This window comes from Tachypleus tridentatus, chromosome 12, assembly GCF_004210375.1.
Source record: "Tachypleus tridentatus isolate NWPU-2018 chromosome 12, ASM421037v1, whole genome shotgun sequence".
Classification (NCBI taxonomy): Eukaryota; Metazoa; Arthropoda; class Merostomata; order Xiphosura; family Limulidae; genus Tachypleus; species Tachypleus tridentatus.
In genome coordinates, this window is record NC_134836.1 from 130,232,423 (window position 1) to 130,258,013 (window position 25,591).

General features: G+C 31.7%; 1 protein-coding gene and 1 long non-coding RNA gene across 3 annotated transcripts; one reads left to right on the forward strand and one right to left on the reverse strand.

Moving 5' to 3' along the window:
• Positions 1–281: 281 nt before the first annotated feature.
• LOC143234692 (uncharacterized) lies at positions 282–24,755 on the reverse strand. Of its 2 annotated transcripts, XR_013018763.1 has the most exons (4): positions 24,585–24,755; positions 15,357–15,488; positions 458–888; positions 282–367 (listed from the first exon to the last, which is right to left on the reverse strand). It is a non-coding gene; the product is annotated as an uncharacterized LOC143234692 (long non-coding RNA). The 2 variants fall into 2 exon arrangements; XR_013018762.1 differs by lacking the exons at positions 282–367; positions 458–888 and adding an exon at positions 13,741–14,749.
• Positions 3,751–23,151, forward strand: LOC143234691 (uncharacterized). Its single transcript, XM_076472249.1, has 2 exons — positions 3,751–3,926; positions 20,308–23,151. The coding sequence occupies exon 2, from the start codon at positions 20,338–20,340 to the stop codon at positions 21,658–21,660; it is 1,323 nt and encodes a 440-aa protein (XP_076328364.1). The 5' UTR covers positions 3,751–3,926; positions 20,308–20,337; the 3' UTR covers positions 21,661–23,151.
• Positions 24,756–25,591: the final 836 nt, after the last annotated feature.

A 25,591-nucleotide genomic window follows, 5' to 3' on the forward strand; every position in this document is an offset into this window, starting at 1 on the left:
CTTTTATAAAGAGGAGATAAAACGCTGTTACAACAAACAAAAACAATTTATCTTCATACTAAAAAATTATTTGACTTATCAATATAAGGTGTTTTGTTGTTTACAAAGAATGTTCATGGCTTATCTGCATTTTGTCCACCGCGGATAATCGAATCCCGAAGTTTAATGTTGTAAGCCAGTAAACTTACCACTGACCTGAATGATTTGTAATAAAACTATATATATTTCGTTTAACAACCCAAAACGAGCTGACATAACAATAAAAAACTAAACACCATTCGTTTCAATCACAACATTTAATAATTCAACAAACGGTTTTGCGTGATACAAATTCTTAACGAAACAATAATTTACTACTGTACAACACCTATCTTAATCATTTACTACTGTACAACACCTATCTTAATAATTTACTACTGTACAACACCTATCTTAATAATTTACTACTGTACAACACCTATCTTAATAATTTACTACTGTACAACACCTATCTTAATAAATACTTCTTGAAATATGTTTATGCAAAGAGACAATTTCAAAGATATTTTTAGGAACCAAGTAACGAAGAGACGAGACAAGTCACAGGTGGAGGTAAACAAAGTAAGGTGTAAAAACAGACACGAATGTTTATAGTTATGCCCAACACACGTGATGTGGGACTTTTCAGGTGATCTAAGGATAACCAGCTTCTTCGAGATAAAAATAACCCAAATACACTTGGAACAGGTGAGGTTTCATTCTCCGCAGCTGTAGTGTTGTTTACACAAGTGAATGTAATACTCGAAAAAGCTTTTTCGATTGATGGAAAGGTGGCGTTTCGGTTGGAATGTTTTCGCACATTTTGTATTTGTGACAGAGAACCAAAATAGCTCCACTTCAAAAGTATCACTGTGAAAACATCGCATAACTTGGTTATAGTAAAACTAACTTTGTCACTAATGAAAATACCTAAAGAAACGTTTTCATTTTGCTATAAATTACTACCCTAGTTAATTCACAAAAGAACAAATCTCGAAAAAGTCGCAACACCTTCTCAAGTAAATAAACTTACCGGAAATGTCTTGTATAGTGTTATCTTAGAGATAATTAATAGTTGTTAGGTCACGTTACTCTTCTAACAGTAACATTAGATCAGTTACCTCTCACAGTAATATTGTACTTACAGGAAATGTCATGTATAGTGTTATCCTAGAGATAATTAACAGTTGTTAGGTCATGTTACCCTTCTAACAGTAACATTAGATCAGTTACCTCTCACAGTAATATTGTACTTACAGGAAATGTCATGTATAGTGTTATCCTAGAGATAATTAATAGTTGTTAGGTCACGTTACCCTTCTAACAGTAACATTAGATCAGTTACCTCTCACAGTAATATTGTACTTACAGGAAATGTCATGTATAGTGTTATCCTAGAGATAATTAACAGTTGTTAGGTCATGTTACCCTTCTAACAGTAACATTAAATCAGTTACCTCTCACAGTAATATTGTACTTACAGGAAATGTCATGTATAGTGTTATCCTAGAGATAATTAACAGTTGTTAGGTCATGTTACCCTTCTAACAGTAACATTAGATCAGTTACCTCTCACAGTAATATTGTACTTACAGGAAATGTTATGTATAGTGTTCTCCTAGAGATAATTAACAGTTGTTAGGTCATGTTACCCTTCTAACAGTAACATTAGATCAGTTACCTCTCACAGTAATATTGTACTTACAGGAAATGTCATGTACAATGTTATCCTAGAGATAATTAACAGTTGTTAGGTCATGTTACCCTTCTAACAGTAACATTAGATCAGTTACCTCTCACAGTAATATCGTACTTACGGGAAATGTCATGTACAATGTTATCCTAGAGATAATTAACAGTTGTTAAGTCATGTTACCCTTCTAACAGTAACATTAGATCAGTTACCTCTCACAGTAATATTGTACTTACAGGAAATGTCATGTATAGTGTACAATGTTATCCTAGAGATAATTAATAGTTGTTAGGTCATGTTACCCTTCTAACAGTAACATTAGATCAGTTACCTCTCACAGTAATATTGTACTTACGGGAAATGTCATGTACAATGTTATCCTAAAGATAATTAATAGTTATTAGGTCATGTTACCCTTCTAACAGTAACATTATGGTCATTAGATCAGTTACCTCTCACAGTAATATTGTACTGATTAGATCAGTTATCTTTTACAGTAACATTGTAATGAGCAGATCAGTTACCTCTTACAGTAACATTGTAATCATTAGATCAGTTACCCCTTACAGTTACATTATAGTGGTCAGATCAGTTACCCCTTACACTGACGTTCTGTAATCACTTTATTTAAACATATGATACAGAAACAGATAACAAAAGAACTATTTGCTGTAGTCGTTCCCGACTTTTCACTAGGAGGCAAAGGCGATGAAAATTACACAACAAAGCCATCCGCCAACCAATAAACTACTTCAAATTCCACTGTTCTATTAAAAGCTACTCTAACTCCATATATGTACAGCAATAAAGTTCAATTTGCAAACTTGAGAAAATATAGGCATACCATGAACCGAAGAATTATTTAGTGTCTTACTGTTTTTGTTGTTATATCACCTTAGTGTTACTTACAGTGTCTTACTACGACTGTAGTTATATCACCTCAGTGTTACTTACAGTGTCTTACTGTGACTGTACTTATATCACTTTAGTGTTACTTACAGTGTCTTACTGTGACTGTAGTTATATCACCTTAATGTTACTTACAGTGCCTTACTGAGACTGTAGTTATAGCACCTTAGTGTAACTTATTGTGTCTTACTATGACTGTAGTTATATCACCTCAGTGTTACTTACAGTGCTTTACTGAGACTGTAGTTATATCACATTAGTGTTACTTACAGTGTCTTACTGTGACTGTAGTTATATCACCTCAGTGTTACTTACAGTCTTACTGTTTCTGTTGTTATATCACCTCAGTGTCACTTATAGTGTCTTACTGTGCCTGTAGTTATATCACCTCAGTGTTACTTACAGTGTCTTACTGTGACTGTACTTATATCACCTCAGTGTTACTTACAGTGTCTTACCCTGACTGTAGTTATATCACCTTAGGGTAACTTATTGTGTCTTACTATGACTGTAGTTATATCACCTCAGTGTTACTTACAGTGTCTTACTGTGACTGTAGTTATATCACCTCAGTGTTACTTACAGTCTTACTGTTTCTGTTGTTATATCACCTCAGTGTTACTTACAGTGTCTTACTGTGCCTGTAGTTATATCACCTCAGTGTTACTTACAGTGTCTTACTGTGACTGTAGTTATATCACCTCAGTGTTACTTACAGTCTTACTGTTTCTGTTGTTATATCACCTCAGTGTTACTTACAGTGTCTTACTGTGCCTGTAGTTATATCACCTCAGTGTTACTTACAGTGTCTTACTGTGACTGTACTTATATCACCTCAGTGTTACTTACAGTGTCTTACCCTGACTGTAGTTATATCACCTTAGGGTAACTTATTGTGTCTTACTATGACTGTAGTTATATCATCTTAGTGTTACTTATATTTCCTTATTTTAACTGTATTTTGTTATTATATATGTGTGTGTATATGTGTGGTAAGTATATGTATGTATATATATATATTGAGTGTGTAAGTGTATATATATATATATGTGTGTGACTCCATTTGTGACGTTGTTTTGCACGGTGAGTTCGTGTTTACACAATGACAAACCGAATGCGTTTAATCCCAAAATACCACAAAACTGGCCATCTGTCCTCTAGAGTAGATGCACACCAGTATGCCTTCCAATCATATCACAGTACGGCCTTGCCATATGAAATGTTCTTACCCCAAAGGACTCTATCCTATACCGGCTGAGAGAGCCGCTACACAGGGGGTACACAAGCACCTACTATATTATTAAAGGTGAGTGTAATTTATTTTATTTAACTGAGCAATTGTGTACCAGTTATTGTGTTTCATTGGTTTTCGAATCATTGTTCACTGAGCTTTGCTAAACATGTTAGATCTCTATTTCATCGCGTATGTTTATTCCACTCGCTGCTATTATAATGCCTCACTTTTTCAATTTCAAAGTCAGGCCAGCTTTATATTTTATAACTTCCAAATCTGGGCTGGGCGCACCATAAATGACCCATTATGTTTAGCAACAGACACTCTCGGTCCCCTTCATAAGTTAACAATTTAGTGTAATTATTAAAAATGTACTTATCACACCTCAAGGACATCCTGAAACCCTAAACTATGTGTTAGTAGTAAGTTAGAGGGTGTATGAAAGTCTGAAACAACTGCAAATATTTTGTGTTGTTATCTATCGCCATATACAGGTCAGAGATTTTAGGGTTAAAACAAAGACCAAATTTTCCACTACTTTCTACAGTGAAGGCAGCCAATCACTATCCACTACAAGGATATAGTCTAATGGAAGTTTGGATCTTCTGTAATGGTACACTAACAATCAGGTCACGACCGGTGTTCGATACCAGCTGCGAACAAAGTTACTTTAATAGTAAAACAAAAACGTATCATTTTTAAAAAAACAAAAATAACATACTGTACATAAACAATAGTAATAGCATACTGTATATAAATAATATTAATAGCATATACTGTATATAAACAATAGTAATAGCATATACTGTATATAAACAATGGTAATAGCATACTGTATGTAAACAATAGTAATAGCATAGTGTATATAAACAATAGTAAAAAGTACTGAATAAAAACAATAGTAATAGCATACTGTATGTAAACAATAGTTATAAAGTACTGTATATAAACAATAGTAATAAACTACTGTATATAAACAATAGTAATAGCATACTGTATATAAACAATAATAATAGCATACTGTATGTAAACAATAGTTATAAAGTACTGTATATAAACAATAGTAATAGAATACTGTATATAATCAACAGTAATAAAATACTATATACAAACAATAGTAATAGAATACTGTATAAAAACAATAGTAATAACATACTGTTGAAGGTGTATATAGAAAATAACAACTACTTGTCCTTTTATAATGTATTAAACACCACTACCACAACTGACTGTACTGTTGTAATGTATTAAACACCACTACCACAACTGACTGTACTGTTGTAATGTATTAAACACCACTACCACAACTGACTGCACTGTTGTAATGTATTAAACACCACTACCACAACTGATGGTACTGTTGTAATGTATTAAACACCACTACCACAACTGATGGTACTGTTCTAATTTACTAAACACCACTACCACAACTAACTGTACTGTTTTAATGTATTAAACACCACTACCACAACTGATGGTACTGTTCTAATTTACTAAACACCACTACCACAACTAACTGTATTGTTGTAATGTATTAAACACTACTATCACAACTAACTGTATTGTTGTAATGTATTAAACACTACTATCACAACTAACTGTATTGTTGTAATGTATTAAACACTACTATCACAACTAACTGTATTGTTGTAATGTATCAAACACTACTATCAGAACAAACTGTATTGTTGTAATGTATTAAACACTACTATCACAACTAACTGTATTGTTGTAATGTATTAAACACTACTATCACAACTAACTGTATTGTTGTAATGTATTAAACACTACTATCACAACTAACTGTATTGTTGTAATGTATTAAACACTACTATCACAACTAACTGTATTGTTGTAATGTATCAAACACTACTATCAGAACTAACTGTATTGTTGTAATGTATTAAAAACCACTACCACAACTAACTGTATTGTTGTAATGAATTAAACACTACTATCACAACTAACTGTATTGTTGTAATGTATTAAACACTACTATCACAACTAACTGTATTGTTGTAATGTATTAAACACCACTACCGCAACTGATGGTACTGTTCTAATTTACTAAACACCACTACCACAACTAACTGTATTGTTGTAATGAATTAAACACCACTACCGCAACTAACTGTATTGTTGTAATGTATTAAACACCACTACCACAACTAACTGTATTGTTGTAATGTATTAAACACTACTATCACAACTAACTGTATTGTTGTAATGTATTAAACACTACTATCACAACTAACTGTATTGTTGTAATGTATTGAACACTACTATCACAACTAACTGTATTGTTGTAATGTATTAAACACTACTATCAGAACTAACTGTATTGTTGTAATGTATTAAAAACCACTACCACAACTAACTGTATTGTTGTAATGAATTAAACACTACTATCACAACTAACTGTATTGTTGTAATGTATTAAACACTACTATCACAACTAACTGTATTGCTGTAATGTGTTAAACACTACTATCAGAACTAACTGTATTGTTGTAATGTATTAAACACCACTACCGCAACTGATGGTACTGTTCTAATTTACTAAACACCACTACCACAACTAACTGTACTGTTGTAATGTATTAAACACTACTATCACAACTAACTGTATTGTTGTAATGTATTAAACACTACTATCACAACTAACTGTATTGTTGTAATGTATTAAACACTACTATCACAACTAACTGTATTGTTGCAATGTATTAAACACTACTATCACAACTAACTGTATTGTTGTAATGTATTAAACACTACTATCACAACTAACTGTATTGTTGTAATGTATTAAACACTACTATCAGAACTAACTGTATTGTTGTAATGTATTAAAAACCACTACCACAACTAACTGTATTGTTGTAATGAATTAAACACTACTATCACAACTAACTGTATTGTTGTAATGTATTAAACACTACTATCAGAACTAACTGTATTGTTGTAATGTATTAAACACCACTACCGCAACTGATGGTACTGTTCTAATTTACTAAACACCACTACCACAACTAACTGTATTGTTGTAATGAATTAAACACTACTATCACAACTAACTGTATTGTTGTAATGTATTAAACACTACTATCACAACTAACTGTATTGTTGTAATGTATTAAACACTACTATCAGAACTAAGTGTATTGTTGTAATGTATTAAAAACCACTACCACAACTAACTGTATTGTTGTAATGTATTAAACACCACTACCGCAACTAACTCTATTGTTGTAATGTATTAAACACCACTACCACAACTGATGGTACTGTTCTAATTTACTAAACACCACTACCACAACTAACTGTATTGTTGTAATGAATTAAACACTACTATCACAACTAACTGTATTGTTGTAATGTATTAAACACTACTACCACAACTAACTGTATTGTTGTAATGAATTAAACACTACTATCAGAACTAACTGTATTGTTGTAATGTATTAAAAACCACTACCACAACTAACTGTATTGTTGTAATGTATTAAACACTACTATCACAACTAACTGTATTGTTGTAATGTATTAAAAACCACTTCCACAACTAACTGAACTGTTGTAATGTATTAAACACTACTATCACAACTAACTATATTGTTGTAATGTATTAAACACTACTATCACAACTAACTATATTGTTGTAATGTATTAAACACTACTATCACAACTAACTATATTTTTGTAATGTATTAAACACTACTATCACAACTAACTGTATTGTTGTAATGTATTAAACACTACTACCACAACTAACTGTACTGTTGTAATGTATTAAACACTACTACCACAACTAAATGTACTGATGTAATGTACTAAACACTACTACCACAACTAACTGTATTGTTGCAATGTATTAAACACTACTACCACAACTAACTGTACTGTTGTAATGTATTAAACACTACTACCACAACTAACTGTACTGTTGTAATGTATTAAACACTACTATCATAACTAACTGTATTCTTGTAATGTATTAAACACTACTATCAGAACTAACTGTATTGTTGTAATGTATTAAACACTACTACCACAACTAACTGTATTGTTGTAATGTATTAAAAACAACTACCACAACTAACTCTGTTGTTGTAATTTATTAAAACTACTATCATAACTAACTGTATTGTTGTAATGTATTAAAAACCACTACCACAACTAACTGAACTGTTTTAATGTATTAAACACTACTATCACAACTAACTATATTGTTGTAATGTATTAAACACTACTATCACAACTAACTGTACTGTTGTAATGTATTAAACACTACTATCACAACTAACTATATTTTTGTAATGTATTAAACACTACTATCACAAGTAACTGTATTGTTGTAATGTATTAAACACTACTACCACAACTAACTGTACTGTTGTAATGTATTAAACACTACTACCACAACTAAATGTACTGATGTAATGTACTAAACACTACTACCACAACTAACTGTATTGTTGCAATGTATTAAACACTACTACCACAACTAACTGTATTGTTGTAATGTATTAAACACTACTATCAGAACTAACTGTATTGTTGTAATGTATTAAACACTACTATCAGAACTAACTGTATTGTTGTAATGTATTAAACGCCACTACCACAACTAACTGTACTGGTGTAATGTATTAAACACTACTACCACAACTGTTTTTTTGTAATGTATTAAATACTACTACCACAACTAATTGTAATGTTGTAATGTATTAAACAGCAATACCACAACTAACTGAACTGATGTAATGTATTAAACACTACTACCACAACTAACTGTACTGATGTAATGTAATAAACACCACTACCACAACTAAATAGACTGATGTAATGTATTAAACACCACTACCACAACTAACGGTACTGTTGTAATGTATTAAACACCACAACCACAACTAAATGTACTGATATAATGTATTAAACACTACTACCACAACTAATTGTAATGTTGTAATGTATTAAACAGCACTACCACAACTAACTGAACTGATGTAATGTATTAAACACTACTAACACAACTGTATTGTTGTAATGTATTAAATACTACTACCACAACTAAGTGTACTGATGTAATGTATCAAACATTACCACCACAACTAACGGTACTGTTGTAATGTATTAAACACTACTATCACAACTAACTGTATTGTTGTAATGTATTAAACACTACTACCACAACTAACTGTATTGTTGTAATGTATTAAAAACCACTACCACAACTAACTGAACTGTTGTAATGTATTAAACACTACTATCACAACTAACTATATTGTTGTAATGTATTAAACACTACTATCACAACTAACTATATTTTTGTAATGTATTAAACACTACTATCACAACTAACTGTATTGTTGTAATGTATTAAACACTACTACCACAACTAACTGTACTGTTGTAATGTATTAAACACTACTACCACAACTAAATATACTGATGTAATGTACTAAACACTACTACCACAACTAACTGTATTGTTGCAATGTATTAAACACTACTACCACAACTAACTGTACTGTTGTAATGTATTAAACACTACTACCACAACTAACTGTACTGTTGTAATGTATTAAACACTACTATCAGAACTAACTGTATTGTTGTAATGTATTAAACACTACTACCACAACTAACTGTATTGTTGTAATGTATTAAACGCCACTACCACAACTAACTGCACTGTTGTAATGTATTAAATACTACTACCACAACTGTTTTTTTGTAATGTATTAAATACTACTACCGCAACTAATTGTAATGTTGTAATGTATTAAACAGCACTACCACAACTAACTGAACTGATGTAATGTAATAAACACCACTACCACAACTAAGTGTACTTATGTAATGTATTAAACACTACTACCACAACTAATTGTAATGTTGTATTGTATTAAACAGCACTACCACAAATAACTGAACTGATGTAATGTATTAAACACTACTAACACAACTGTATTGTTGTAATGTATTAAATACTACTACCACAACTAAGTGTACTGATGTAATGTATTAAACATTACCACCACAACTAACGGTACTGTTGTAATGTATTAAACACCACAACCACAACTAAGTGTACTGATGTAATGTATTAAACACTACTACCACAACTAATTGTAATGTTGTATTGTATTAAACAGCACTACCACAAATAACTGAACTGATGTAATGTATTAAACACTACTAACACAACTGTATTGTTGTAATGTATTAAATACTACTACCACAACTAAGTGTACTGATGTAATGTATTAAACATTACCACCACAACTAACGGTACTGTTGTAATGTATTAAACACCACAACCACAACTAAGTGTACTGATGTAATGTATTAAACACTACTACCACAACTAATTGTAATGTTGTAATGTATTAAACACTACTACCACAACTAATTGTAATGTTGTAATGTATTAAACAGCACTACAACAACTAACTGAACTGATGTAATGTATTAAACACTACTAACACAACTGTATTGTTGTAATGTATTAAATACTACTACCACAACTAAGTGTACTGATGTAATGTATTAAACATTACCACCACAACTAACGGTACTGTTGTAATGTATTAAACACCACTACCTCAACTAATTGTACTGCTGTAATGTATTAAACACTACTGCCACAACTAACTCTATTGTTGTAATGTATTAAACACTACTACCAAAACTAACTCTATTGTCGTAATGTATTAAACACCACTACCAGAACTAAGTGTACTGATGTAATGTATTAAACACTACTATCACAACTAACTGTATTGTTGTAATGTATTAAACACCATTACCACAACTAAGTGTACTGGTGTAATGTATTAAACACTACTACCACAACTAACTGTATTGTTCTAATGTATTAAACACCACTACCACAACAAAGTGTACTGATATAATGTATTAAACACTACTACCACAACTAATTGTACTGCTGTAATGTATTAAACACCACTACCACAACTAATTGTACTGATGTAATGTATTAAACACTACTACCACAACTAACTGTACTGTTGTAATGTATTAAACACTACTGCCACAACTAGCTCTATTGTTGTAATGTATTAAACACTACTGCCACAACTAACTCTATTGTTGTAATGTATTAAGCACTACTATTACAACTAACTGTATTGTTGTAATGTATTAAACACTACTACCACAACTAAGTGTACTGATATATTGTATTAAACACTACTACCAAAACTAACTGTATTATTATAATAGTATTAAACACCACTACCACAACTAAGTGTACTGATATATTGTATTAAACACTACTACCAAAACTAACTGTATTATTATAATAGTATTAAACACCACTACCACAACTAAGTGTACTGATATATTGTATTAAACACTACTACCAAAACTAACTGTATTATTATAATAGTATTAAACACCACTACCACAACTAACTGTATTGTTGTAATGTATTAAACACTACTACCACAACTAACTGTACTGATGTAATGTAATAAACACCACTACCACAACTAAGTGTACTGATGTAATGTACTAAACACTACTACCACAACTAACTGTACTGTTGTAATGTATTAAACACTACTACCACAACTAAGGGTACTGATGTAATGTATTAAATACCACTACCACAACTAAGTATACTCATTTAATGTATTAAACACTACTATTACAACTAACTGTATTGTTGTAATGTATTAAACACTACTACCACAACTAACTGTACTGTTGTAATGTATTAAACACTACTACCACAACTAAGGGTACTGATGTAATGTATTAAATACCACTACCACAACTAAGTATACTCATTTAATGTATTAAACACTACTATTACAACTAACTGTATTGTTGTAATGTATTAAACACTACTACCACAACTAACTGTATTGTTGTAATGTATTAAACACCACTACCACAACTAAGTGTACTGATGTAATGTATTAAACAGTACTACCGCAACTAACTCTATTGTTGTAATGTATTAAACACCACTACCACAACTAAGTGTACTGATGTAATGTATTAAACAGTACTACCACAACTAACTCTATTGTTGTAATGTATTAAACACCATACCACAACTAAGTGTACTGATGGTTCACTACCACATTAAACTGATTCGTGTTTTTGTGGTTGGTCGTCTGTAGACACGAATCAAGACAGTAATTTTCTGACTTGGTAGATATGTCTTTTATCCATTAAATGTTTATTATTTTGAAATACAACAAAGGTTACTTTACTCATTTCATGGGGCACGGCATAACCAAGTGATTAAGACACTCGTCTGGTAATCCTAAGGTCGAGGGTTCGAATCCCCGTCACACCAAACATTTTCGCCCATTCATTCGTGAGAACGTTTTAATGTGACGGTCAATCTCACTGTTCGTTGGTAAAACAGTAGCCCATTAGTTGGCGGTGGGTGTTGATATCTAGCTGCCTTACCTTTAGTCTTACAGTGGTAACTTTGGGATAGCTGACACAGATACGAAACCTCTTTCATGCTGTAACAATACGGCATTTGGGAACGTCATGTGTAGTAAAATAGGCAAACAACTACATTTGTATTTCAAGTATTGTTAAACGATTGTGAAATTGTTTTGAGGCAGTGTTACTGTGAGAACTGTTGAATAGTTGGTTTAGGCGCTCAACTCGAAACCTGAAGGTTACGAATTTTTATACCAGTCGCAAGAAATATGTCCGATATTTCAGCCGTTGTGGCATTGTAAACTGTCAGTCAGTTTTACTATTGGTTGTGGAAATAGTATCTCAAGAGTTTGCAGTGGAAAGTGATGACGAGCTGAATTGTTAGGCCTAATCTATTTAATGATGGAAAAAGCGTTTCAATTATTAGGCTGCAACTTTTACAGCTTACATGGTTTCACGATCTAAAAATAGTCCTAACTTTGGACGTCACTTTGTTGTTAATTATATCATAATTGGAAAACTCCTCGCGCCTTCAATACTTCGTTGGAACACTAATTTGGTAGTCACTAAACTAGAACATCAAATGGACCAAAGTAAATTAGTCAGCAATCCATAGAGGTAACTGTAGCCATCATACCTAATTAATGTATGCCCCCCTCCCGAATATGTTTTATAATAATTTTCTGCCCACACAGCTGTTAATAGCAACGGTCTCTAATGATTAAGTACAGACTGTCTACTGTTCTCATTGCCCGATGGGTCTCTTCATCTCCACTACATTCAACAATAACACTTTACTACGGAATATCTTCCGACCTCAATCCTGCAAACCCAGTGGCATAGCAGTATGTCTGCAGACTCGCACCGCTAGAAACCGGGTTTTGATACCCTTGGTGGTCAGAGCACATTGTGAAGGTTCGTGCTTAATTCTAAACAAACAAACAATCAATGTTATAAAGTCCCTCGAACGAAAGATAAATTGAACTCGCACTATTATATTAAGTCAAAGAAAAGATTCTGAAAATAAACATTAGTCATTTTAAAGTTAGCACAAAGTACAATTTGAGTTAAAGTTGCGAAACACAAAAACTACACTCGTTAATTAAAGTTAGCACAAAGTACAATTTTATTTAAAGTCGTGAAACACAAACTACACTCGTTAATTAAAGTTAGCACAAAGTACAATTTTATTTAAAGTCGTGAAACACACAAACTACACTCGTTCATTAAAATTGGAAAAAGTGCAATTTGATTTCAAGTTGTGAAACACAAAAACTACACTCGTTAATTAAAGTTGAAACAAAGTACAATTTGATTTAAAAGTTGTGAAACACAAAACTACACTCGTTAATTAAAGTTGAAACAAAGTACAATTTGATTTAAAGTAGTGAAACACAAACTACACTCGTTAATTAAAGTTGAAACAAAGTACAATTTGATTTAAAAGTTGTGAAACACAAAAACTACACTCGTTAATTAAAGTTGAAACAAAGTACAATTTGATTTAAAGTAGTGAAACACAAACTACATTCGTTAATTAAAGTTAGCACAAAGTACAATTTTATTTAAAGTCGTGAAACACACAAACTACACTCGTTAATTAAAGTTGAAACAAAGTACAATTTTATTTAAAGTCGTGAAACACAAAACTACACTTGTTAATTAAAGTTGAAACAAGTACAATTTGTTTTTAAAATTGTGTTTCGTCTTTTCTCAGTATATTCATATATTTCTTCACACTGTCCAGCTAAGTTTTGGTATTTTCCTTTTTCATCGTTTATGGTATTGTCATTTGTCATTCGAGTGAGTATTGTTGAAATAGATGGTTTACAGAATTCATTGGTAGATCCATGCCTGCTTATCTTCTGAACAACAGATAGCCCAATGCGATTGTGCTATAAGAAAGATATATATTCTGAAAGTGATCTCGTAAAGTGCTACGGGACCTTCAGCAGGATTACCTACTTCTGGTTATCTCTTCCCTGATGCCAACCAATTAACAATTCTTACGCCAGTACAACCTGATGCAGATAGAGATGGGTGTCTTTGGTTTAAACTACCTGTTTTTATGAATTTTGCTGTGTTGCGCCTCTGTTTTATTGTATTTATTCTGTTGTGTTTCCACGTTTATTGAAACTAGAAGTTAGATTTCTGGTGTTGTAACTTTCATTTAGTGTATAGAGATTTCCTGTGAAGCCGGTTGAAGCTAATGTAACCTCTAATTTCTATTTTCCTATATGCTCTCTTTCTTAATACGAATTACCTTCACACCATGTTGTGTATGGAAGGTCCCTACAGTTAGGCAAGGTAACTCGCTTCTGTCTCGAACTTTGTGGATACTTCTTGCATTATTCACCTGATTGCCTCATCTCGTCCCCAATTTTAAAAACCAAATTGGATTAAATAATAGCAATCTTGGCCTCAGCAACTCGTCTTCACGTTTCATATACTTTTCTGATCCTCTGGAAGATTCACGTTCTTTATCAGAATGTATAACTCGAAGAATCGAATGATCTTCATATATTTATTGTTTACCAAATAATCATTATGGTCGTAACTATTCTTTAAGTTGAACAGTTATTGTGGTACGTCGCTTTTATCTCAGTTCATATAAAGTTAAAATCAAATAATTTTAATTATCTGTAAAATTCACCAAAATGTAATAACCACGCGCAATTACTAAAATTAAAGGAAATACAAGTTTAAATAATTCATTATCATCACAGTTTAAATAGTATGGTTTATTATCATCACAGATTTGTTTCTCATTCTGTAAAAGTTATTTTATGTTACGTAATATAATTTATCGCGGACGATGTTGTTTTTGTTTTGAATTAAGCACAAAGCTACACATTGGGCTATCTGTGCTCTACCCACCACGGGTATCGACACCCCATTTTTAGCGTTGTAAGTCCGCAGACATACTGCTGAGCCACTGGAGGCATCCCGGAGGAGTCTCTGATTTATTATGTTATGTTAACTAGCTATTAAGATTTCATATAGCAGGAAATGTAATTCTAATTTATAAATTAATTAAATGCTAATATGTATCAAATTTATTATATTTACCCACAACATTGATACAGACAAGTTTCTTTCTTAACACGTCCCCCGCTGGTACAGCGGTAAATCTTCGGATTTACAACGCTGAAGTCAGGGGTTTGATTTCCCTCGGCGGATTCAGCAGATAATGGGATGTGGCTTTGTTATAAGAAAAACAAACATTCTGAACACAAGTATATATTAAAATATAAAAATAATAATACAATTATAATAACGGTTATTACAAATAATAATTTATCTATGAAACATTTCACACTCATAAACAATATTCAGTATTCTATATGGTTTGGAACTGAATATTTTATCAATGGTCCAGGTCCACGAAGCACAAATTACTTTTATGTTGATAGACGGATACATTTCAACTGATGGGAATGCTAGCTACCTCTATACTTGTTTAGACTAACGTGGTTTACAAGCTAACCTTTCACAAAGAAAGACAGATATTTAACGTCCTTGTAGAAATAGTAATGTCCGAAGTTGAACGGTTTGTACTGATCGAAATCTATAAACGTTCCTGTCCAAATTCTGTAGTTTTCCTATTAATAAGCATTAATCAGAGTTATAGCGTCCAAGGATTATGGTATACTGACTGCAGCAACTAAACAATATTTTATTACTGTCTCTCGGCTCGTCGATTTATAAACTTTAAGGATACGTTCTCGAAAGTTCAAGGATATTCGTGTTTTATATGACTTATTCTTACTCTCGAGATTCTTCCACAAAATTAGAGAACAGGCAGGACTAAAGCAATAATAATTTAACGATATTCATTACATACATTGAACTGGAACAAACGAAGATATTTAATTTTTTTAAAATTCACAGTAAATCCGTTACAGTTAAAAGTTAAAGTTGCATTTTTAAACATTATCTCATCAAAATTTAATGTGTTTTACTTCATTACGAAACCTAAACTTGTTACTTAGACTAAAGACTGATAACATGATGAACAACTTCAACTTATCAAGTAAATATTAATTATTTTCAAAGTTTTGTTTAAATAAAACTATTTTATGAATATCAGAATCAATGGTTTTATAATAATATTAACGGATATCTAAACTGTGTATTCAAAACTTTATTACTCAAGCTATAAACTGTGTATTCAAAACTTTATTACTCAACCTATAAACTGTGTATTCAAAACTTTATTACTCAAGCTATAAACTGTATATTCAAAACTTTATTACTCAAGCTATAAACTGTGTATTCAAAACTTTATTACTCAAGCTATAAACTGTGTATTCAAAACTTTATTACTCAAGCTATAAACTGTGTATTCAAAACTTTATTACTCAAGCTATAAACTGTATATTCAAAAATGTATTACTCAAGCTATAAACTGTGTATTCAAAACTTTATTACTCAAGCTATAAACTGTGTATTCAAAACTTTATTACTCAAGCTATAAACTGTGTATTCAAAACTTTATTACTCAAGCTATAAACTGTGTATTCAAAACTTTATTACTCAAGCTATAAACTGTGTTTAAAACGTAAGGAAAATAATTTAACAAATTAATTACTTGAATAAATTTTATTAGATGTTACCATTTCTAATAAAACTAAAAATAGTTTCAGAACATGCAATAAGAAACGTTTTCATTTATCAATTATTTTTAATGTTCCAAAATATGAAAACTAAATTTTATGAGGCTCTGATGCAAATAAGAAAACAGAGTGGAGAGAGATTTCTTATACTAAATAGTACAGTGGAGAGATATTTCTTATATTAAATGCAGAATATTTTTACAGATACAAAGATAAACAATTCTTTATATAGCTTTTTAACAATAAAACTATAAACTAAGCACGTGCTTCATAGTTCGTAAATCAATTAACAATTCCTAAAAGTTTTATTTCCATAGCGAAATAATTGTGTTGAAATCACTAAAGAGTAATTCATAGATCCAGAACTCTTAAATAATGTAACTTTAGTAGTGATAGAGTTAAGTAATATAACATTTCTAAATATCGAATTAAGTAACTAAAAAGCACACCATCCACACACAACACCAAAATAATGTGACAATGGGAGTGGAGTTAAAGTCATTAAAGAGTAAACCATGCACCCAGAATAAGTTAATAATGTAACATTGGTAGTTATGTTAAAGTCACTAAAGAGTAAACCATGCACCCAGAATAAGTTAATAATGTAACATTTGTAGTTATGTTAAAGTCACTAAAGAGTAAACCATGCACCCAGAATAAGTTAATAATGTATCATTGGAAGTTATGTTAAAGTCATTAAAGAGTAAACCATGCACCCAGAATAAGTTAATAATGTAACATTGGTAGTTATGTTAAAGTCACTAAGGAGTAAACCATGCACCCAGAATAAGTTAATAATGTATCATTGGAAGTTATGTTAAAGTCACTAAAGAGTAAACCATGCACCCAGAATAAGTTAATAATGTAACATTGGTAGTTATGTTAAAGTCACTAAAGAGTAAACCATGCACCCAGAATAAGTTAATAATGTATCATTGGAAGTTATGTTAAAGTCATTAAAGAGTAAACCATGCACCCAGAATAAGTTAATAATGTAACATTGGTAGTTATGTTAAAGTCACTAAAGAGTAAACCATGCACCCAGAATAAGTTAATAATGTAACATTTGTAGTTATGTTAAAGTCACTAAAGAGTAAACCATGCACCCTTAATAAGTTAATAATGTAACATTGGTAGTTATGTTAAAGTCATTAAAGTGTAAATCATGCACCCAGAATAACTTAATAATGTAACATTGGTAGTTATGTTAAAGTCATTAAAGAGTAAACCATGCACCCAGAATAAGTTAATAATGTAACATTGGAAGTTATGTTAAAGTCACTAAAGAGTAAACCATGCACCCAGAATAAGTTAATAATGTAACATTTGTAGTTATGTTAAAGTCACTAAAGAGTAAACCATGCACCCTTAATAAGTTAATAATGTAACATTGGTAGTTATGTTAAAGTCATTAAAGTGTAAATCATGCACCCAGAATAACTTAATAATGTAACATTGGTAGTTATGTTAAAGTCATTAAAGAGTAAACCATGCACCCAGAATAAGTTAATAATGTATCATTGGAAGTTATGTTAAAGTCACTAAAGAGTAAACCATGCACCCAGAATAAGTTAATAATGTAACATTGGTAGTTATGTTAAAGTCACTAAAGAGTAAACCATGCACCCAGAATAAGTTAATAATGTATCATTGGAAGTTATGTTAAAGTCATTAAAGAGTAAACCATGCACCCAGAATAAGTTAATAATGTAACATTGGTAGTTATGTTAAAGTCACTAAAGAGTAAACCATGCACCCAGAATAAGTCAATAATGTAACATTTGTAGTTATGTTAAAGTCACTAAAGAGTAAACCATGCACCCTTAATAAGTTAATAATGTAACATTGGTAGTTATGTTAAAGTCATTAAAGTGTAAATCATGCACCCAGAATAACTTAATAATGTAACATTGGTAGTTATGTTAAAGTCATTAAAGAGTAAACCATGCACCCAGAATAAGTTAATAATGTAACATTGGTAGTTATGTTAAAGTCATTAAAGTGTAAATCATGCACCCAGAATAACTTAATAATGTAACATTGGTAATTATGTTAAAGTCACTAAAGATTAAACCATGCACCCAGAACACGTAAATAATGTAATACTGGTAGTTGTGTTAAAGTTACTAAACAGTAAACCATGTATCCAGTACTTTTAAATAATGTGACATTCGTAGTTGAAATAAAGTTACTAAAGAGTAAACCATCCATCCAGAATACGTAAATAATGTAATATTGGTAGTTATGTTAAAATCACTAAAGAGTAAATCATGCAACCAAAACACGTAAATAATTTAACATTCGTAGTTATCGAGTTAACTAACTAAAGATAAAATCATTCACCCAGAACACGTAAATAATGTAGCATTGGTAGTTATCGAGATACCTAATCAAAGAGTAATCTATGAATCCAGAAAACGTTAATAATGTAATAATGGATGTTGTGTAAAGTCAGTAAAGAGGAAACCTTGCACCCAGAACACGTAAGTAATGTGAAATTTGTAGTTGTGTTAAAGTCACTAAACAGTAACCCACGCACCCAGAACACGTAAATAAAGTAGCATTTAGTTGTGATAAAATCACTAAAGGGCAAACCATTCATCAAGAATATGTAAATAATATAACATTCGTAAATATCGAGTTAAGTTACAAAGAGCACTCCATCCATACACAACACGTAAATAATGTAACAAAGCAGTTGTGCTAAAGTCACTCAGGAGTAATCCATGCTCCCAGGATACATAAATAATGTAACATTGGTAGTTATAAGTTAAGTAACAAAACAGTAAACCATGTATCCAGAGCACACAAATAATATAACTTTTAATTGTGATAAAGTCACGAAACGGTAAACTACACGTTCAGAACATGTTAATAATCGAACCTGGGTAGTTGAGTTAAAGTCACTAAAGAATAAACCATGCACCCAGAACACGTAAATAATGTAACATTGTTAGTTGTGTTTTAATCACTAAAGAGTAAACCATGCACCCAGAATACGTAAATAATGTAACATTTGTAGTTGTGTTTTAATCACTAAAGAGTAAACCATGCACCCAGAACACGTAAATAATGTAACATTGTTAGTTGTGTTTTAATCACTAAAGAGTACACCATGCACTCAGAATACGTAAATAATGTAACATTTGTAGTTGTGTTTTAATCACTAAAGAGTAAACCGTGCACCCAGAATACGTAAATAATGTGACATTGGTAGTTGTGTTAAAGTCACTAAGGATAAACCATAAAACAAGAACACGTAAATAATGTAAATTGGTAGTTGTGTTTTAATCACTAAAGAGTAAACCATGCACCCAGAACACGTAAATAATGTAACATTTGTAGTTGTGTTAAAGTGACTGTCTTACATTTAACAGTATTATATTTTATATTATATTTTACAGTGAGGAACGAGTATAAAAACCATCTTTCCAATGGCGTTTTTTAGGAAGATTTGGAGGCAAAGAAATGTACTTTTGTTGCTTGGTTGTATTTTGATTTTAGTGAGTGTTTCTGACGTTGGGAAAAGTCTGTTTCCCTTCATTAACATTTTACAAACCAAAAGAGCTACTGAAGAAAATAGGGTAACTATATTTAAATTGTTTGTTCGTCAAATGGAGAGACATCCGCAGCCTGACCCGTGGTATGTCATGCAGTTTGTGGGAAGTGGTCCTAGCTGGAAGACTCAAACATGGAATGAAAGCGAACCATCATATATCTTGAGGGAACACAGTGGGTGGCTGGACACTTGGCAACAAATTTCACCTCATTTTGTTTTGTATTCGGCTTATTGGGATGACCGTGATTGGGTTCAGGATTCACCTCTTGTTCGCATCTTCGCTACCAGTAACACACAGCCAGAAGAATTAGTTACTGAGCTAATGACAGCAGAGTGTCTGATGAGGTACGAACACAGAGAACTTGGTCAAATAATAGTACGTAAAGTCAATGCCACTTATGCAAAAATTACTGAAGACAATTCTACCGAACAAGGGTACGAATTTATTTGTAAAGATCCTGTGGGGGGACAAGAAAGCCCATCAGATGTTACCTTGAGAACAAGTAAACAGGATGAATCACAGAAGAACATTTGGATCAAAGTTCATCAGTTTCACGCATCTGTTACACAGACTTCAGAAGAGCCCACTTTTGGTGTTTGTGTCAAACCACTGACTTCAGAGCTATCCAAGGTTCCTAATGTAAAATGGCAGATTGCAGATTTTATTGCTTACTACAACGTACTCGGGGCCTCAAAGTTTACCTTTTACGACGACGGTTGTCCAGCCTCAGTCAGACGATTAATATACGATCTTTCAAACGAGGGTTTGCCTGTTCAACTCTTGCCATGGAGTGTCGATGATTTCATGCTAAGTAAGGGGAGTTACTCGGACAATGCTGTTATGAGTGCCCAGGACTGCGTGTACAGGAATATGTACAAACAAACGTATACTCTCGTGGTCGGTGTGAATCAGTTTGTTGTTCCTCGAACCAACTCCTCTCTCACTGCCTTGATTCGGGAACTCTCTCAAGCAGTCGACGATTATTTCGCCGATATTCGATTTGCGCATGCTCTGTTCTGCACAAACTATCCCGACAAACCTGTTACAGAACTCCAGTTCCGTTGTTGTCCCAGAGAAAGACTTACAGACGTCAAAGTTCCGAACCCTATCAGAGGTCTCAATACCTGGCTAAGACCGAAGCAGTGGAATGGGTGGGTGCTAACACCGTCAACAAGAGAAAGATCCTCACCCCTGTGAAGTGGGTGGCGACTGCTGTTTCTCTTCTGCATCAATACGCGGGGACACAAGGACCGTCTTTAATGTGTGGAAACTTCACCGAAGATCAAAGCGCGGACATAGTGGTAGAAGACAACCAGCTCCCTTTGGGTTATGGAACAAACGTAACTAACTTAATAAGTCAATGGCAAAAATACCTCACTGTCACAAACAGTGCCTAAATTTTAAATAAAATGTTGTCTTCTTTCCAGGATGTAATTTCTAGTATCCGCCATATTCATTTATCCCAAACAGTGTTGTTTTCCTTCCATTTACTTTGAATATAAACGTTTTTCATTCAAATTATTATCTAAAACATCAGTGTGTGTGTGTGAGCTTATAACTATAGTAAACCGATGGACCAATTGTGCTCAATTCTAGCATGTAACCTTACTGCTCTTCTACCCCGGAAGTGACATACTGAGATCAATATCCCCCCTCGTGCTGTTACACTACCTTCAATGATTCAGACACATCAAGCAGTCCAACTAACTTATATTGACAGAATTAGAGATGTACTATGTTCTTCTGTTTGTTTTAATCACAGTACTGGAGTTGACGATGAACCATTTACATTGGTGGAATTTTTGTTACAAAATCAAAGTAGATAAAATGTTGACTACAATTCAGTAATGTAGTTCACATTTGTGTATAGGAGAAAAAATATTATTATATTGATAGAAGAATATTTTTTACAGACTTTACGAAAGTTAAGCCTCCCCGTGACAACACAAGCTGGATCGCGAAATGTACTAAAGTTCAGAATAATTTAAGTGACGTTTACCCTGATGTCAGTTCGAGTTGTTAATAATTACTTTCATTTCGTTGTTGTTTATTTTGTCTAAGCCTTACACTTTCCCTGTTCAAATAAGGCTTAATAACTGTTAAACAATAACAGTCTTAAAACCAATGTGGATGATGTTATATTGGATTAATAACAATGACACCAGTTGAAACTGACCTGACTGTTGTAGTAACTGTTGAACAACAACAATAATAGTTAAAACTGACCTGACTGTTTTAGTAACTGTTGAACAACAATAGTAATAGTTAAAACTAATCTGACTAGAGTTGTAATTGACAATAGTAATGGTAAAATCCATCCTGACTAATATCGTAATGTTAAACAACAATTACAAAAATTAAAACCAACCTATCCAATATCATAGTGTATGTCTACACGCAGAACACAGCACACTTTAATAATTAAATCAGATTTGGGTTTGATTCCGATATACATTTGAGGCCTATCTCCTAAAATTTGTGTTTATATATGTAAATGGAGTCATTAAATTTAGAAAAAGTTGAATAAAGATTATTGTTTGAGATTTTTTAACTTAATGTGTGATAAACACAGAGATGTTTGGGTTTTTCTTAAAAATTTGTAATTCAAAGATTTCTGTATGGCTAGGTTAATCGCATATATCATTTTATCATGACAAGTTATGAATAAAGAACAAATTACATGACTTATATTTTATACATCAATGGTTATTAAATTTTAATATTATTTTATGACTTCCAATTTTGTTTTAAATATTCTACTTTCGTTAAACGTATGTAAATACTTTAATTTATTTTAGTTGTTTAAAATTACTAATATTTGAAGAAGTTGTAAGCCTAAAAAATTGTGGCGTTAGTAAAAAAAAATCACTGGTTTTAAAATATACTATCTCTAATAGAGTTAATTCGTTGTTGTTAAATAGCAGTTACTTAACAATTACAACAGAAAAATAATAAATGGAACAAACTGTTGAAAGCCTTAATTTGGAAAAAAACTTATTTCAACAAATTTTCGAGTCATCTCCAGTCACACATCGTCTGTCGGTTGATTGTATTTAATGACACTTACACCAGCGCCAACTGTGCCAAACACTCTAATAATAAGGTAAAAATGAAAAATAAACTGTAACATATGAAAAGGTTTACATTATAGTAACCAATTCATTTGTTAACAAACATAGTTTAATAACAATGACAAATACAAAACATAGTTTAATAACAATGACAAGTACAAAACTCAGACGTATATGATATTATCACGTTTGTATTTTCCTTTCTTATGGGAAACAAAAAATACAGAATGCAGACTAGATTAAAACATACATTTGTTTTTAACACAAGTTTAACAAATGAAGACTATCTAAAAAGGTCATTATAGCTCAACTATTACATAGTTCAGCGTAAGTTAATCACACTTAAACAAGGAAATTATTCATCCTTATTATCTTGCTTAAAAATCTCTTTATTTGACCTCAGAAATAAAAAAACATTTTTGGAATAACTCATTGAATAAGAGTAAGGTTTAGTATTAATACTGTTGTTCACTGCAAGAACAGGGAATATATTCTATAGTTTAGTATTAGCATTGTTTTTACTGGATGAACAATAATTACAGCTAATTATTAGTATTATTGTTACCTGGATGAACAATAATTACAGTTAACTATTAGTATTATTGTTAACTGGATAACAATACAGTTTTGTATTTGTATAATTGTTAACTGGATAAACAATTAATACACTAATAAGTGTTTTGTTATCTTGACTTCATGTGGGTAGTGATCACCACCGTACTTGTATCACGTGTATTGATGTAATCACCTACCAGGTATTTTTAAAGAATTATTAAAAAACACTACTAATCAGATATGGAAATTTACTCTTACAACGAATTCGTTGAACAACATAAGCACGTTTGCTTAGAGATTGTTCGACCACCTAAAAAACATTACGTAACTTATCTATAAACTATTAATATATATAATAATTTATTGGAAGTAGTCCAGTGTTCTCATGTTTTAAAGATATGAAAACATCGTTTAATCTAAAACGCTACAAAACAGTTAGTCTAAGTAATTATTTTTGCAGATCTTTAGAAATAATTATTAATAATAGGATCTTACCATATTTGGATAACACATGAAAATTATTCGAATATTTAATTGGTTTCACATAATTTCGGTAAACAACAGATCTTTCGGTTGAGTAAACTGAAACTATAATTAATAGTTTTAATCAAAATAAACAGACTGTTGCCTGATTTCGACACTGCGTACAACGCAAGAAGAAACGGATTTACCAACACGAGCTCTCAGGTTTCCGGGAAAACGTAACACGTAGAGGAAATCACGTACAGCATTTTGGTCAGGTCAGAATTTCAAGCAAAACAGTTATATATTCTCCACATATATTTCATCTGAGTTCTTGTAATTACCAATTATTCTAACTTGGAATAACCACATTAGATAAATAATGAAAGAAATGTGGAAACTAGGATAACATTACAACAGGCAACTCCAAGAACATTATCAAAACGTATTAGCCCAGTTAAAGATACCTTGAATGGACAAATGTTGGACATATTAAGAAACTACAAACAAGTGAAAATTCAGCAATAACTACAGTTTACAGTGTATCTAGATACACAAATATTAAAAGTAAAGCAACACTAAACGATATAAGTGTACTATTCAAAGATAAGTGCGTATGCACGATCTATTAAACAGATGAAGTAAAGCAACACTAACCGATATAAGTGTGCTATTCAAGGATACATGAGTGAACGTGATCAAATAAACAGATGAAATAAAGCAACACTAACCGATATAAGTGTACTATTCAAGGATATGTGAGTGTACGTTATCAAATAAACAGATGAAATAAAGCAACACTAAACGATATAAGTGTACTATTCAAGGATATGTGAGTGTACATGATCAAATAAACAGATGAAATAAAGCAACACTAACCGATATAAGTGTACTATTCAAGGATATGTGAGTGTACGTTATCAAATAAACAGATGAAATAAAGCAACACTAAACGATATAAGTGTACTATTCAAGGATATGTGAGTGTACATGATCAAATAAACAGATGAAATAAAGCAACACTAACCGATATAAGTGTA